The sequence below is a fragment of the Oncorhynchus gorbuscha genome, linkage group LG02 (assembly GCF_021184085.1).
Source record: "Oncorhynchus gorbuscha isolate QuinsamMale2020 ecotype Even-year linkage group LG02, OgorEven_v1.0, whole genome shotgun sequence".
Lineage (NCBI taxonomy): Eukaryota > Metazoa > Chordata > Actinopteri > Salmoniformes > Salmonidae > Oncorhynchus > Oncorhynchus gorbuscha.
Window position 1 is genome coordinate 72,428,600 of NC_060174.1, and position 14,792 is coordinate 72,443,391.

Here is a 14,792-nt window from a genome sequence, read left to right on the forward strand (position 1 = left end):
TCTGAGGTGGACTGTCTGTGCATGACTTCTGTTTCCTCGTCCAATGGAATTCTCTAGTTCTCACAAAACATAACAACACCTGTCCAACAGCTAAAACATACATATTGGCAACAAACAAAACTTTGCTTCCCATAACTTTCTTGAAAAGATATGTCTAACAACTCAAGATTACGCAAGGCATATTCAACAATCAGACATGTCTATGTCATCCATGTCAAACAATGGAATTTGTAGGCTTTTCAGACAAACATTTTGTCATGTCTATTGAACCCAAACCCTATAGCAGCTGTGGTGTAACTGACCCGATATTTAAAGAAGGTTGTCTACTTGACTTACATAATGTTGTGTTAGCCGACTGCTCTGTCTAGTTGCTGCTCTGAGGAGATTACAGGAGTCTTCAGGTCTAAGGTAAAGATTATTCATTACACCAAAACAGTTCACCTCCACTCTGACCTGCTCTGCTCCTCTCCACATCGCCCTACACAATTGATAAACATCAACTGGGCTACAGTATGTGATATGAGTCACTTCAACATTTTCTGTCACCTTTAAAATAAAGGATTTACTCTACAGGTAAAATGAGAGGATTGAGCGTTTTTGATTTCCTCTTACAATAGGAGGATATTGATGTATTCTCTGTAGCCCAAAGGTTAGTTTGAGGGATTTATGAAAACTGTGTGAAAGCCGATGTAATATGAATCAACCCACACTCTAATGTTTGATTACTCCCTGTCCTTTGTGATGATAAGTATGTAGACTGAACAGTGCTTTGCTTGGAAAAAGATTATATGTTACAAGCAGTAATCAGGTCAGCCTGGCACAGCATGGAAGAATGTAGTAGTAAACAATGGAGATGGCACAAATTGAAAGTACACTACTGAGAGAAGTATCAAACATTGACAGAGGTTTAGGCTACTCTGGATGAAGGTAAAACACTTTGTCCCAAATTGGCCTACATGCTGGTGTGTTTTGTTGTAAATGTATGAGGAAAGGGTATTATGTCACAACAGTTTTGATCCTACTGAAAAGTACATCTTAAAAGGTGTAGGTTTAGATTTCATACTGTGTCAACAAGATATAAATCAAATTTTTAAAATGGCCATAATTTTCGAATAGAGATAAAAATGGAAATGTATTAATTGTTGTCACAAAAACAATTTAATTGAATTATTTTTGATGATTTAAAATCACCGTAAACTAAAGTAGCAGGCGTTAAAATAAGTGATTACACAGAAACAGCCTATTAAACTACTAGCCTACACAATCCATATCTATTACACATATTAGTATAGGCCTACTAGATTGCAGTTTATTACATTGCTATTACACAGACAGGCATAACAGACGGGCATAGACATGCAGGCTACACAGAAAGATAGGCTACTGTAGGCAGACAAACAATCAGTCTACTACCATGTGTTTATTCTCTGTAATTAGCCAATATCCAGGACCACTATAACAAAAGTACAGGGCCATATTCCCTATCCGATAATTGCAAGCACAATTTCAGAAGTTACCTAATTAGTGCGCACTGATGCTGGTTTTGGCCACCAGACGCGCAGCCCGTGAGGCATGTCAGGGCATGTCCAGATCGGATGAAGTGGCACTGCATAGACTATCGATAGCGTGCACAAGTATAGACTCGTGAAAACGATAGAAAAAGGTGCCCTTGAGTATCTTCGCCAACCTTAATGGATCGAGGTAAAACATTTTTTTACTTTGAGTCATTTGATGTGATTACTCGGGGTGGGAAGTGATTATTGGCCCTTAATGCGGTGCGCACTGCTGGTCATGAATCATCTTTCCAGTTGCTAATGTATGAGTTGTCCAACCGTAGTGTTTTTTTTGTTGTTGCTTTGTGGTATTTCATAAAACAGTTTAGTAATTCTTCGTCAATATTAGTATCAGTGTTGTAAGTTAAAGTAGAGGACAAGTTATGCTACAACCTCTGCATGTATTTTTCCTCAATATTATTATTTCGTTTTTTTTCACCTTTATTTAACCAGGTTACCCCTCAACACAACACATAGGCTCCATCCATCATCTCTATCTGATTGAAGATTTAGAAATCCTCTGCCTGTCACAGTATATCATCTTGTTGTGTTTTGTTGTCGACCTACATGCTTTGTGTTCTTTAGTGACATCAAGCAATATATTTGATGCAATATTCAATGCAGTGGCTAAGAAACAGCACTCTATGCATTTTGTTTCCATTTTAATCACTTCATTATACAGATAAAAAATGGGCTAATTACTGAGCTATAAACTATTATACATATTTTTTTTATTTTAGTTACATTGCTGTCATGGATTGTTCTGAAACCCAGTACTACTTGAGTGGGGACTGCCACCCTTGTCTGCAATGTGGACCAGGACAAGAGCTGTCAGAGGTGGGTATTAGAAAACTATACAGGAATATTGAAAGAGAAATTACTGGATTTTTAAAAAGGTCAAAGTGTAGATAGGCCTGGTGCTGGCTACACAGACACTGATTCATCTCCTTTCCACTGCAGCCATCTGAGCACCCACAGAAATGCCTGCAGAACTGGGATTTGTAATTAACGTTACTATGAAACCACAAAGAGTTTGGTTTGTCTGTGGCAATCTCTCACTCTAAAAGAATCCCACTGGCAGAGAGAACTTTGTTCCAAGTTTACAAGTCCACTTGGCAGGCCTGCTAACCCAGCTACACGATAACGTTCTGAGAACCATATGTTTCTTAGAGCTTGGTGAGAGACTGGTTCTCCTATGTTTTGTTTTTGTATACAACCTTCCCACAACTTTCTGGAAATGGTGTAGGATAGTTGCTTGGCTTTGGAACATTCTCAGCACATTAAGAAATTTGACAACAAAACTAGATTTACTTGGTATTTCATTACTTTAACAGAACGTTTCCTAAAAGTTCAAACATGGTTACATTTCATTTAAATTTTGCTAATTTTCTAGGAACGTTCTCCAACAGGTTTGACATTGGGAATGTTCTCATAGTTCAGAGAAAGTTACGAAACAATGTTCTTCTGTGGGAATTGCAGTACTTTAGCGTAACATTTCTTACAGATTTCTGCACGGTTCCATTTAAAGTCACGTTCTCAAATTGTTTCAAGAACGTTAGGGAAAACGTTCTATAAAAACCACAAGAAAAAGTTTAGCAATGTTCAAATTGTATTTTATTTGTCACATGCACCGAATACAACAGGTGTAGACTTTATCGCGAAATGCTTACTTACGAGTGTCACGCCTTGGTCATTGTATCTTGTGTTTTTGTTATATGTTTGGGTAGGCCAGGGTGTGACATGGGTTTATATGTTGTATTTCGTATTAGGGTTTGTATTAATTGGGAGTGTGTATTATTAGGGGTGTGTCTAGTTAGGCTTGGCTGCCTGAGGCGATTCCTAATTGGAGTCAGCTGATTCTAGTTGTCTCGGATTGGGAACCGTATTTAGGTAGCCTGAGTGCGCGTTATATTTCGTGGGTGATTGTACCTGTCTTAGTGTTAGTCACCAGATAGGCTGTATTTGTTTCACTCGTTTGTTGTTTTCGTATTTTTCAGTTATCTCATGTACCGCATTATTCATCATTAAAAGTCATGAGTAACCTACACGCTGCATTTCGGTCTGACTCTCTACAAACAACAGACGAAGTTCATTACAGAATCACCCACCACGATTCACAGACCGAGCAGCGTGTGAACTGGCAGGATCTGAAGGTGGACGTTATGGACAACAGAAGCAAGGATTATACGACGTGGGAAGAAATCGACAGGTGGGCGGCCGACCCAGAGCGAGTGCAGGAGCCCGCCTGGGATTCCCTACAACAATGCGAAGAGGGCTATACACGTATGGAATCGAGAAGGAAAGCATTGCTATACAGAGCGAAAACCGTAGGTAACGGGGGTAAGCGCAGAGAGAGAGTGGCAGAGTCAGGAGTCAGACCTGAGCCTACTCTCCCTGTTAATTGTGAGGAGCAGCAATATGAGGACTTCTGGTCTTGAGAGATGATATTAGACGGAAAAGGACCCTGGGCGCAGCCGGGAGAATATCGCCGTCCCAAGGAGGAAATAGAAGTAGCTAAAGCGGAGAGGCGCGAGTATGAGGAGGCAGCACTGCGACGCAGTTGGAAACCGGAAAGTCACCCCAAAAAATGTATTGGGGGGGAGCTAAAAGGGAGAATAGTTATGCCAGGTAGGAAACCTGTGCATACTCCCTGTGCTCACCGTTGGGCTAGAGAGACCGGGCAGGCACCGTGTTATGCTATGGAGCGCACGGTGTTTCCAGTGCGGGTGCAGAGCCAGCTGCGACTCATACCAGCCCTTCCTATTGGCCGGGCTAGAGTGGGCATCGAGCCAGGTAAGCTTGGGCAGGCTCGGTGCTCAAGAGCTCCAGTGCGCCTGCACGGTCCGGTCTATCCAGAGCCACCTCTACACACCAGTCCTCCGGTAGCAGCTCCCCGCACCAGGCTTCCTGTGCGTGTCCTCGCGCCAGTACCACCAGTTCCAGCACCACGCACCAGGCCTCCAGTGCGCATCGCCTGTTTAGCGCAGCCAGAGCCGTTCTCCTCTCCTGCGCTGTTGGAGTCTCCCGCCTGTTTAGCGCAACCAGAGCTGTTCTCTTCTCCTGCGCTATCGGAGTCTCCTGCCTGTTTAGCGCAGCCAGAGCCTTTCTCCTCTCTTGCGCTGCCGGAGTCTCCTGTCTGTCCAGCGCCACCAGTGCTCCCAGTCGGCCCAGCGCGTCCAGTGCGCATCGCCTGTTCAGCACAGCCAGTGCTTTTCTCCCCTCCTGTGCTATCGGAGTCTCCAGCCTGTTTAGTGCAGCCAGAGCCTTTCTCCTCTCCTGTGCTGCCGGAGTCTCCTGTCTGTCCAGCGCCACCAGTGCTACCAGTCGGCCCAGCGCGTCCAGTGCGCCTCGCCTGTTCAGAGCAGCCAGAGCCTTTCTCCTCTCCTGCGCTGTTGGAGTCTCCCGCCTGTTTAGCGCAGCCAGAGCCTTTCTCCTCTCCTGCGCTGCCGGAGTCTCCTGTCTGCTCAGCGCCGCCAGTCGGCCCAGCGTCACCAGTCTGCCAGGATCCACCAGAAGTGCCAGTCTGCCAGGATCCGCCAGAAGTGCCAGTCTGCCAAGATCTTCTAGATCGGCCAGACAACCTGAATCATCCAGGTCCACCAGCCAGCCAGGATTTACCGGAGCCTACTACCTGCCTGAGCTTCCTCTCAGTACTGAGCTTCCTTTCAGTACTAGGCTTCCTCTCTGTACTGGGCTTCCTCTCAGTACCGGGCTTCCCCTCTGTCCTGAGATGCCCTGCTGTCCTGAGCTGCCCTGCTGTCCTGAGATGCCCCTCTGTCCCGAGCTGCCCCTCTGTCCCGAGCTGTCCCTCTGTCGCGGGCTGCCCCTCTGTCCTGAGATGCCCTGCTGTCCTGAGCTGCCCTGCTGTCCTGAGATGCCCCTCTGTCCCGAGCTGCCCCTCTGTCCCGAGCTGTCCCTCTGTCCCGAGCTGCCCCTCTGTCCCGAGCTGCCCCTCTGTCCCGAGCTGCCCCTCTGTCCCGAGCTGCCCCTCGGTCCCGAGCTGCCCCTCGGTCCCGAGCTGCCCCTCGGTCCCGAGCTGCCCCTCAGTTATGTGGGGATCAGGGTGAGGACTATTAGGCCATGGTCGGCGGAGAAGGTGGATTATCCTAGGACGCGAAGGGGAGGAACTAGGACATTTATGGAGTGGGGTCCACGTCCCGAGCCAGAACCGCCACCGTGGACAGACGCCCACCCGGACCCTCCCTATGCTCTTGAGGTGCGTCCCGGAGTCCGCACCTTAGGGGGGGGTTCTGTCACGCCTTGGTCATTGTATCTTGTGTTTTTGTTATATATTTGGGTAGGCCAGGGTGTGACATGGGTTTATATGTTGTATTTCGTATTAGGGTTTGTATTAATTGGGAGTGTGTATTATTAGGGGTGTGTCTAGTTAGGCTTGGCTGCCTGAGGCGATTCCTAATTGGAGTCAGCTGATTCTAGTTGTCTCGGATTGGGAACCGTATTTAGGTAGCCTGAGTGCGCGTTGTATTTCGTGGGTGATTGTACCTGTCTTAGTGTTAGTCACCAGATAGGCTGTATTTGTTTCACTCGTTTGTTGTTTTCGTATTTTTCAGTTATCTCATGTACCGCATTATTCTTCATTAAAAGTCATGAGTAACCTACACGCTGCATTTCGGTCTGACTCTCTACAAACAACAGACGAAGTTCATTACAACGAGCCCTTTCTCAACAATGCAGAGTTTTAAAAAACAGTTGAAGCTCGCATCCGCTACAAGACCATGGTGCTTGCCTACGGAGCTGTGAGGGGAACGGCACCTCAGTACCTCCAGGCTCTGATCAGGCCCTACACCCAAATAAGGGCACTGCGTTCATCCACCTCTGGCCTGCTCGCCTCCCTACCACTGAGGAAGTACAGTTCCCGCTCAGCCCAGTCAAAACTGTTCGCTGCTCTGGCTCCCCAATGGTGGAACAAACTCCCTCACGACACCAGGACAGCGGAGTCAATCACCACCTTCCGGAGACACCTGAAACCCCACCTCTTTAAGGAATACCTAGGATAGGATAAAGTAATCCTTCTCACCCCTCCCCCTTCCCCCCCTTAAAATATTTAGATGCACTATTGTAAAGTGGCTGTTCCACTGGATGTCATAAGGTGAATGCACCAATTTGTTAGTCGCTCTGGATAAGAGCGTCTGCTAAATGACTTAAATGTAAATGTAAATGTAAAAAGAAATAAAAGATTAGCAAAAATAATAATACAAAAAACAGTAACACAATAAAACAATAATAATGAGGCTATATACAAGGAGTAATCTTTTCAGTCTCCTGAGGGTGAAGAGGCGTTGTCGTGCCTTCTTCGCGGCTATGTTGTTGTGTTTGGACCATGATAGATCCTTAGTGATGTAGACACCGAGGAACTTGAAGCGCTCTACCTGCTACACTTCAGCCCTGTTGATGTGAATTAGGGCGTGCACAGCCCTCTGTTTTCTGTAGTCCGCGATTAGCTCCTTTGTCTTGGTGACGTTGAGGGAGAAGTTTTTGTCCTGGCAGTGTGTGTCTGACCTCCTTCCTATAGGCTGTCTGATCATCGTAGGTGATAAGGCCTACCACCGTTGTGTCGTCGGCAAACTTAATGATGGTGTTGGAGTCATGTGCGGTCACACAGTCGTGGGTGAACAGAATGTACAGGAGGGGACTAAGCACACAACACTGAGGGGCCCCTGTGTTGAGGGTCAGCGTGGCAGATGTATTGTTGCCTACCCTCCCCACCTGGGGGTGGTCCTTCTGGAAGACCAGGATCTAGTTGCAGAGGGAGGTGTTTAGTCCCAGGGTCCTTAGTTTATTGATGTGGCATTATGGCGTTGAACGCTGAGCTCTAGTCAATGAACAGCATTCTCACGTAGGTGTTTCTTTTGTCCAGGTGGGAAAGGGTAGTTAGGGGTGTAATAGAGGTTACGTCATTTGTGCATCTGTTGGGGCGGTATGCGAATTGGAGTGGGTCTAGTATGTCTGGGATGATAGTGTTAATGTTAGCCGTGACCAGCCTTTCAAAGCATTTCATGGCTACAGATGTGAGTGCTACAGGGCAATAGTAATTTAGACAGTTTACCTTGGTGTTATTGGGAACAGGGACTATGGTGGTCTGCTTGAAACATGTAGGTAGGTATTACAGACTGTTTAGAGAACATTCTAAGAATGTTATTTAAAAACATTTACATTCCGTTCTCAGCATCAACAAAACTCTCTCTATCCTCTATTTTAAGATTGTAAAGGTGTGTTGGCCGCGCCCACAAATTGGCCACGCCTGATCTTAATGAGTTCATGTTTCCTCAGAAATGGAGTCTGTTTGAATAGACTCAAATGAACAGCATTGTAAGGGTAAAAAAACATGGCTTGCTATCTCCATCCTGGTGTTGCTTAAGACTAATTCCATGGCTAGGGAACAGAAGATTATAGGTTTGAATCTCACTGATGCCTTGTCATAATAAATATAAATGTATTTGCATGATTAATGCCTAAAGAAATACATTTGCATGTGTCCCATCTGTGCTTACAATTTAAAAAAGTGTACCCAAAATAAGATAGCAGTGTTATTAAAAGTTTTATTGAAACATTCAGTGAAAGTTAAGGATGTTTTTTTTTAAATCTCAAAATAACCTAGAATTTCTGTTCTCAGAGCGTTAATAAAATGTTCAAGGAACCAGAGTAAAACACTCTCAGAACTTCAAAATAAACTTTCCCAGAACAGGCTACATGTTCACTTCTGTTCTCAGGGCGTTTAAAAACATTTAATTTTACCTCAACCAATGTGAAACTGAAAACATACGTTCCCACAACATCCAAGGAAGCAAATTTGCTAGCTGGGAAGATCTTGCCAATGGAGGTTTACCCATGACCTAAAATAACCCCATGTGGTCATTGGAAGGGGAAACTGTCATGTACTTTGTAATCTAGACCTCTAATCATCATATTAATTTATATTTCTGTTTTGCAACTGTCTTCTTAACAAATTTACTTCAGTGAAATTCTTAGCTGTTAACAGGTCTAATGTGCACTGTATATTTTGATTCTTATTTCCCGCCAGGACTGTGGTTATGGAAGTGGATGGTCGGCTTCTTGCATCCCCTGTAGTGTCAAGACTTATAAAGAGGGCTGGGGTTACCACAACTGCAAATTCTGTCAGTCGTGTAAACGCATAAACAGGCACCAGAAGTCACTGTGCACCTCTAAGAGCAATGCTATCTGTGGGGAGTGCTTGCCAGGGTTTGTACCTGTACATTATCTAATTGCATTCTTACGTATAGTATCTACAGATCTTTACTTAAGACGTAGCTGTGCTTTTAAGTCATAAAAGCTCTCCATCCAGAACATGTGGACTTGTTTACTTGAAATATAACTATTTCCAACTTTTTTTCCTGCTTTAATTTGATCTAATTGCAGATTCTACAGTAAGACACGGATGGATGGCTTGCAGGAATTGGAGTGCATGCCGTGTGGTCCCTCCTCCACCACTGAGCAGCAGTGCAGCCGTAAGTCTCAGAAAAGCTTGGCCCAGGACTGAGAAAGACAAAAACACTTCAGAACCGCTCATTATTGTATGAGTCAGTTGTCTAGCCTACTGTTATATTTGAAAATTTCCTCCATGTACTGGAAACATATTTACCCATGTTTTTATTTTGAGATTTGTTGCCTTAGAGAATGCATTGTTTGGGTTATGAGATATTCAAGAATTACAACACTGTTGTAATATTCTATTAATAGAATAGTGTTACTGTCATTATTTGCCAATGGATCAAAGTCAGAATTGTAAAACATCAAATAAATGCTGTGTGTGTAAGCATGTGCTCAGCCTTAGGCAGCACCGACCTCAAACCTTCTATTTTGCAGGAAGCAGAAGAGTTGATGTGGGAAAAGTCTGGAGCCCAGAAGGCCCAGCCCAAAATGCTGCTGTCATCACCACCATTTCTTTCGCCCTGGTTACCATGACAATCTTCCTCTCCGCTGCCTTGTTTATATACTTCAGACACACCTTACTAAAGAAAATATTTAAAGGTATCTCATGATCTGCACACAAATATCTCCTTTAATGAAGTGCTTGTTGCATGAGATGTTCACACAACTACTGATGAAACTGCAATAATGTGGGTTCTGTCAATGTGTTTGTTAGAATCACTTTTATAGTAACATGCAGGGTACAGGTAATCCTCCTCAAACTGTGCCTCATCTAGCTCATGAATGATATTCTCTCTCTGAAAGGATGCCTGGCTCCTCAAAGCACAAGTCAGAGTGACATGGAGTGTGCAGCATCCCCAGTGAACGTGGTCACGCTGAATCCGGAGCAGCAAAGCCAGGACTTGGGTAACTATAAGAGTAGAACAGCACCCACCATGATGTATTGAACAGCACATTATTTACACTGAGTATTCCAAACATTAGGAATACCTTCAGTTGTGTCAAGTTGGCTGGATGTCCTTTGGGTAGTGGACCATTTGTGATACACACAGGAAACTGTTGAGCAGACAAAGCCCAGCAGCGTAGCAGTTCTTGACCAAAACCGGTGCGCCTGGCACCTACTACCATACCCCGTTCAATCGCACTTCAATATTTTGTCTTGCCCAGGAGCCCTTTGAATGGCACACATAAACAATCCATGTTCCAATTGTCTCAAGGCTTAAAAATCTTTCTTCAACTTGTCTCCTCCCCTTCAGCTACATTGGTTAAAGTCGATTTAATAAGTGACATCAATAAGGGATCATAGCTTTCACCTGGTCAGTCTACTGTATATCATGGAAAGAGCAGATTTTCTTAATATTTTGTGTATATAGTGTATATATTATAGTGTATATATTACTACAACAGACATAACACATGATGAATAAGGGCTTTAACCCTTTCCACTCACATTGTTGAATATGGCAGATTTTGTCATTGATAAGCGCCTAAATTGGAATGCAGTGGCTGTACAGTGACAAGCTATACATGACGTCAGAGCTCAGGTTCTCCGCTTCACAGTGCTGTGTGGGTTCTTCTGTTCAAATCATTTCAATTTGCCTCTATGGGTCCCTTGTAGCTCAGTTGGTAGAGCATGGTGCTTGTAATGCCAAGGTAGTGGGTTTGATTCTGGGCAGTGGTGGATAAAGTACCCAATTAGTAAAGTAAAACACAAATACCTAAAAAAAAAACATTTTTAAAAAAAAACTTAAGTACTTTACACGACTGGGGACCACCCTTATGTAAAATGTATGCACGCATGACTGTAAGTCACTTTGAATAAAACCGTCTGCTAAATGGCATATTATTTCATCCAAATAGGCCAATTTCCACTAGCGCAACGGGTTAAACATTCCCTAATTGACTCATTATAGTAAATTTGCAAATGCATGGTTCATTAGGGGTTTGTTAGGATACTAATGTAACCATCTGATGCCGTGTTTTCTTACAGGTGCATGTGATAACTCTACCACCACTGCAGACATGTTGGCCAGACTGCAGTCCAATGTGGACATGACTGTCCCTCTGGGGTTCATTCTACTAAACCCTGACCTTAAAACTCAGGACCAAATCAACCTGCTGGAGACCCAGCCCCTGGTGCGTAACTCCACCTGCAGTAACTGCTCCTCTGGGTTTGTCTCTCAGATATCCTCTGAGCCCTCCTCAATCAGCAGTGATGTCTCACTTACAATGGAGACCCCTGTGGGTCCAGTAAACAGTGGGGAGTCTGAGGCAGGGTCCTTTTTCCTGCCCCTGCAGAGCAGTGAGGGTTACGATGCTTCTGAGCTGCAGGATAGCCCACCCTATCAGCATGTACCAGTGGAGTGCACTGAGCTAGACTTCCACACCACTGCAGCCCTCCACAGTGCCACAGACCCAGATTGTAGCTCTGTGAGCCTGGGGATTACTGTGATATCCGAGATTAAGGATGGCCCTTCTGGAGACGGGTCAGGAGGAAGACAACTGAGGAGTCCATCTGCCTGCCCAGAGGAGCAAACTGACAGCTGTTGGAGCAGCCATCATCAACCCTGCTACAGCAGTAATGCGGTAATTACCCGTAGGAAAGACAGGGCTGTGTCTCATCTGTTCCTCTCACACAGAGGACCTTTTATTCAGCAGTAGAGAGTTGGAGTAACCAGTCACTAGACCTAGCTGTCTTTTATGCTCATACAGCAAATGTTAAAAGCAAATGTCACCTTTAATTTGACTCTTTAAGGTGTGGCACGCACACGCACACAGATCTCATAAAATATGAGTTGTGATATCCTCTTAGTATAGGCAAGATACTGGATGCCTTTAAAGATATTTTTCACACTTGTCATTTCACACATAATTAGCTAGATGTGCCAAATTAAGTTTACAGCTTCACTCATTTAGTAGAGGATGTTTCCCTGAACAAAGCAACAATGTATTCATAATATTTATATTTGTAGATGGAAGAAACACTGAGCCTGCTGAAGAAGTGTATCCGAATCATGCAAGGTGGGATGTTCTTCAGTTGACTATCTAAAGCCTATTTTAATGCTGGAGCACATCCAACAGAAACAACATGAAACATTGGGGATTGTCAAAAGACCACAATACACATATTTGTATTAGGTGAAGTTCTGTTGTTGTTGTTGTTGTTGTTGTGGCTAGGGATTCAGTAGAGATACATATTCACAGAACCACAATTTTGTTCTGGATGGTTCCGGATTTTAAAGTTAATGTAGCCATTTCTAACAGGAGTAGTTTTTAAAAGTTGTTTTTCATTAGTCTTGCTAGTTTAAAAAAAAATGTTTCTTTGTCTTGGCCAAGAGGTATAGTCGAATATACATTGTCTTACTGTTCTACAGGCCACATGGAAAAATAGACAATCATTGTACAAAGAGACTTAGCTGCATACTTGGCACCACTGGCAAAGTTTTCAAGAAGATAACATTTTTCCCTTTACAGCAGGGATGGGCAATTGACCCCTTTTGAAGGCTCTCAGATACATTTGAATGAATTATTTTTGAACTCAGTCGGAGTCTCAACTACTGTTGCAAGTTAGAATACATTTGCACACTGTCACTGTCCACGAGACATTCTCAAATCTTGAATGTAGAAACGGCATAACAGAATAGTTCACCCCTGGGGGTAGGTTAAACAGTTGTAGGCAGTGGGATCTGTACTGTGTCATAGTCATCATTTCCCCATTGTATCTTCTGGCCAGGTGTCTATCTAGGCAGGCTGCCACAGGCCTTGGTGGATACTCTGGCTTTGAAGCTGGACCCAACATTCCCAGGAGTACAGAACTACCAGCAGGTGGCGATGAAGATGGGCGTACCTCACGAGTTGCTCAAAGGCCTGTGCGGGTTTGATCACGTCTTTCGGTACCTTTCCTCCTGCACTCTGCTAACAGTACCTGACCTGCTCCACACGTTCTACCTGCTGCAGCGGCTCGACACTCTGCTCCTGCTGTGTGAATATGCCATGCAGAGCCAGACTCAGAGCCAGGTCACAGGATGCACATTTTACTGTTAATACTAACAACGCTTCTGCCAATACAGCCCAGAGGGCTGACATAATCAGCATGCGTACTACTGAACTAGAACCTACCTGGAACAACGAAATTGCTCAAACTCTCGGGTGGGGATGTGTAAATATTTGTTTTTAATTCTGAATGGATTATATTTTATTTTTTACCTGGTTTCACATGTAGTGTATGTGAATGTTAATGTGATATAAGCCACTGTACGTTACAATTATTTTGTCATGCAGCAAATGCTATGCAGGAAAATGATGCATTCATATTTGAAAAGTTTGTCAGAAGATACATTTTAAATGCGTAAGTACTGTACAAATAGTGTTAATTTGTCTACTGAATGAATCAAGTTATATTAGTGTTACTTTTTATACATGTCTTGGACTTTTATAAACAAAATAAAAATTACATTCAGATTCATGGTTATTTTGTTATGATGTAGTTTGTCAGGAGCAGATGATTTCAGTAAGTAATCACATTTACTGTACATAATAAAGAATATGGTCATAGACATATTACAACAAAAAACAGGGCCAGTTACTGTATTTCTGCAAGGCAAAATTGAAAAGCAGGACTAATGCCACACTACTGACATTTCTACTAAGCTTCATTTTAGCAAGGTATCTACATTGTGTAACAATATCAAATATTTTTGTTATGAAATGAAACATTGTTTTTTCCCAGCAATGTTCATTTACTTTCAAAACAAGTATAGCATACAAATGACAAGAAATTGATCGGAAGGAGACAAGATATTGATTTATTTTATTGATTTATTTTAAATTGAAATTATGTTTATGACATAGTTACTATGCATTTCCTGTCTGGTCAAATATTATGGTCATAAACAAGCTGATGCAGCTCTCTGATGTTCTCCATTTGCATTACATTAAATATCATGTTTTCAGACACGTCAATGAGACAACCAATTTGTATTTGCAACCAAAATTATTATTTGTTTACCATGCTAATATCAATGGCTTATATTCAGTATCTTGTGTTTTTTGTTACAGTACAAATTGTAAACTACTACAATGCTGACTTCCAAGTAAGACCATCTCATTTGAGATTGAGAAACATGCTATATGATAAAAAATAAGGCTGTCTTAATTTGTAATATGACATTTCTAGTTGGTGCTCCAATGAAAATATGCAAATGATTCTGTCTCTTTAACTCATAATATTGTAGCAAATTTTGGCGCTAACCCGACTGTCAAGACAACACCTTAACCATTACACCAAGAGGTCCGAACCTCTTGAGGAGGTTTCTTTAAGGTCACTACTCTTTTGGGAGAATGTGCCCCAAGCTTTTAGGGGGGGTGTTCCACTGACTGTCAAGCTAACACCTTAACTGTTACGCCAAGAGGTTCGAAAAACACACTCCAGCTATTTTTGGAGTTGAAACCTTTTGCTGTTGAAAACCAATATCTCAAGTATAAATACAGTAATGTACACACATTTAAGGGTAAAAAATGGAAGCAAAATTGTGTTTTTTAGACAACAGCACATTTCAAGGATAGTGCCATTAAAAGAGTTGGTCAAATGTCATTGGCTCTCCAGTGGCGCAGTGGTCTAAGGCACTGCATCTCAGTGCTAGAGGTGTCACTGCAGACCCTGATTTGATTCCAGGCTGTATCACAACCGGCTGTGATTGGGAGTCCCATAGGGCGGTGCACAATTGGCCCATTATTGTCTGGGTTAGGGTTTGGCTGGGGTAGGCTGTCATTGTAAATAAGAATTTGTTCTTAACGGGCTTGCCTAGTTAAATCAAAATAAATGGGCCT

General features: G+C 43.2%; 1 protein-coding gene across 1 annotated transcript; it reads left to right on the forward strand.

The window, feature by feature from the left end:
* Window positions 1–1,561: 1,561 nt before the first annotated feature.
* On the forward strand, window positions 1,562–13,424 carry LOC123994224. Its single transcript, XM_046296765.1, has 9 exons — window positions 1,562–1,701; window positions 2,294–2,390; window positions 8,596–8,774; window positions 8,952–9,040; window positions 9,399–9,563; window positions 9,768–9,869; window positions 10,954–11,549; window positions 11,936–11,984; window positions 12,697–13,424. Exons 2-9 carry the CDS (start codon window positions 2,307–2,309, stop codon window positions 13,005–13,007), a joined length of 1,575 nt encoding a protein of 524 aa, XP_046152721.1. The 5' UTR covers window positions 1,562–1,701; window positions 2,294–2,306; the 3' UTR covers window positions 13,008–13,424.
* Window positions 13,425–14,792: the final 1,368 nt, after the last annotated feature.